This window comes from Pundamilia nyererei, unplaced genomic scaffold (genome assembly GCF_000239375.1).
Source record: "Pundamilia nyererei isolate P.nyererei 1_Seehausen unplaced genomic scaffold, PunNye1.0 scaffold01094, whole genome shotgun sequence".
Taxonomy (NCBI): Eukaryota; Metazoa; Chordata; class Actinopteri; order Cichliformes; family Cichlidae; genus Pundamilia; species Pundamilia nyererei.
The window spans coordinates 21,445-23,508 of NW_005188495.1; the positions used below are offsets into that span (position 1 = coordinate 21,445).

The 2,064-nt window shown below is 33.0% G+C and overlaps 1 protein-coding gene across 1 annotated transcript; it reads right to left on the bottom strand.

The window, feature by feature from the left end:
- Positions 1 to 295: 295 nt before the first annotated feature.
- On the bottom strand, positions 296 to 1,578 carry LOC102212904 (carcinoembryonic antigen-related cell adhesion molecule 1-like; the record flags this gene model as incomplete). Its single annotated transcript, XM_013908087.1, has 4 exons — positions 296 to 305; positions 406 to 517; positions 1,062 to 1,178; positions 1,306 to 1,578. Coding segments are annotated over 4 exons (512 nt in total), but the record flags the coding sequence as incomplete, so codon positions are not given.
- Between the last annotated feature and the right edge of the window lie 486 nt (positions 1,579 to 2,064).

The window sequence follows — 2,064 nt, forward strand, 5'->3', positions numbered from 1 at the left end:
AATTACATCATCAAAACATTTGCATAATAACAATAACAAATATTGCCAGTCGGGACTCTGCCTGACTTTTTTTTTTTTTTTAAGGATTGGTACCTGTTTAGAAAGTGCAATTATTTCAAATAATATTAAAAAGCCCAATCATTTTTTTGATTTTAGGTTTTACAGCCACAATAAGTTTTATAAAAAAGGTGTTTCTTAAAACTGCTTTGATGACATTTTAAAGTAAACTACTGTGCAGGCATATAATTAATTTAATGTACACATAAAAACAATAATGTAACATTGTAATACAAGGTTATGTTTGCCTGAAAAACAACAACAAAGACTTGTTAAATAACTGCTACAGTCGTGACTAGAAATACACAGATAGAACACATTCGCAAATGAGAAAAATATTCAACATACTTTTTCTTATAAAAGAAGTATCCACCACCAACAGCAACAGCCATGAGGACAAAGCATGCGATTACTATTCCAGCAATGGCACCGGCAGATAATCCTGATGATGGTTCTGGGACTGTACAAATACAAAAAAATGTTTTATATTATTTTGAATAGGAGTTTCTCCATCATCTCATAGTCATGTGAAAAAAATTCCTCCTTTGATTGATCTGTTATTGGACAGGTTTCAGTGTCAATTTATTGGACAATTTATTACACAGAAGAGGTGCAGAAATCATTAAATGGAGAATTTTTTGTAACATTTAAATGTTATGTCAAAACTATCAAGGCACCATGTGGCTTTGGCAAATATCGCTCTATCTCTCATCTTTAAATGGAGTCCTGTATTTAAAACATAATTGTCTTGTGAACGTAAATTTATTTTTTATTTTTTATTAGTATAAAAGATCTTTAAGTAAAAACTTCCAGAAGTCTATCAGCTGAATACAAAATTCAATAGAATCAACACATGCAGGTACCTCTTACAGTCAATTCATGCACCACTGATGATGACGTTCTTTCGGTTATATCATTCAATGCTTGACAGGTGTAGTTTCCACTATCAGAAAGTTCAACCTCTTCTTTAACGTACTCAGCAGAATCACTGAGGAATTCTATACCATTACGCAACCAGCTAAATGTGGCAGATGGCGTGGACTCAGCAGAGCAGGTCAGATTTAAAGTGTCTTTGATATTTATCTTATTTGGACCTTTGAGCTGAACTTTTTCTGGTCCATCTGAAAAACAGGTATTTGTAAAATGAATGATAAAAATATCAGTAGGTTCTTAATTTTCAAATAAAAATTTTGTATTAAATGGCTGTATGCATGAACAGTAATGTACACTGAACAGCACATTACTTACAATTAACAATCATGACGTATTTAGCTCCATCACTGCTGACAGGATTGCTGATTTGACAGACATATTCTCCATTGTCTTTCCAATTCACAGTGTTAAATGTCAATACTCTGTTATTGTCAGAAAGGACCATGTTGTCAGTCGGGTTCAGATCAGAGTTATTCTTCATCCACTTTCTGGTAAAGACTTGGCCAATAGCTTCACAGGTTAAGTTGACAGGGGTCCCCTCAACTGGCAGGTTTGGTGATGGTTTGACAGAAGCGCCTGATATTTTCTCTGTTTGCCAAAAATAAATAATTGAAGGAAAAAAAGAATATTTATATAATCAAAAATATGCAAGTGACTAAGGGCCAAAATAATAAACTAAGTTTAGTGATGGCAAGATTAAAAAAAAGAGCTAAAAAAAAGAAACTAATGATATTAAAAACACCAAATAAAACGTTGGAGTTGAATTAAACTCTTCAGATGTGGGTTAATTCTCTCTGGACTAACAAAAGGATTAATAGGCAACACTAAATGTAATGTAAGTCATATAATCTACTATTAGGGTTTTCATGATAGCAGAATTTCAAACCCCATACCGACACCTTGAAAATACCCTCAATACCACAATCCTTAAACAACAATTGTGAAAATGTGATATCTCAAAAAAGCTTCAGCTGTTAGTGAGGGGGGGAGCTGTGTGCTTGTCTGTCCACAGCAGAGTTGTGTTAAGTTGTATTTATTACTTTTATATGACATTTTCACACAACTTGACTTTTA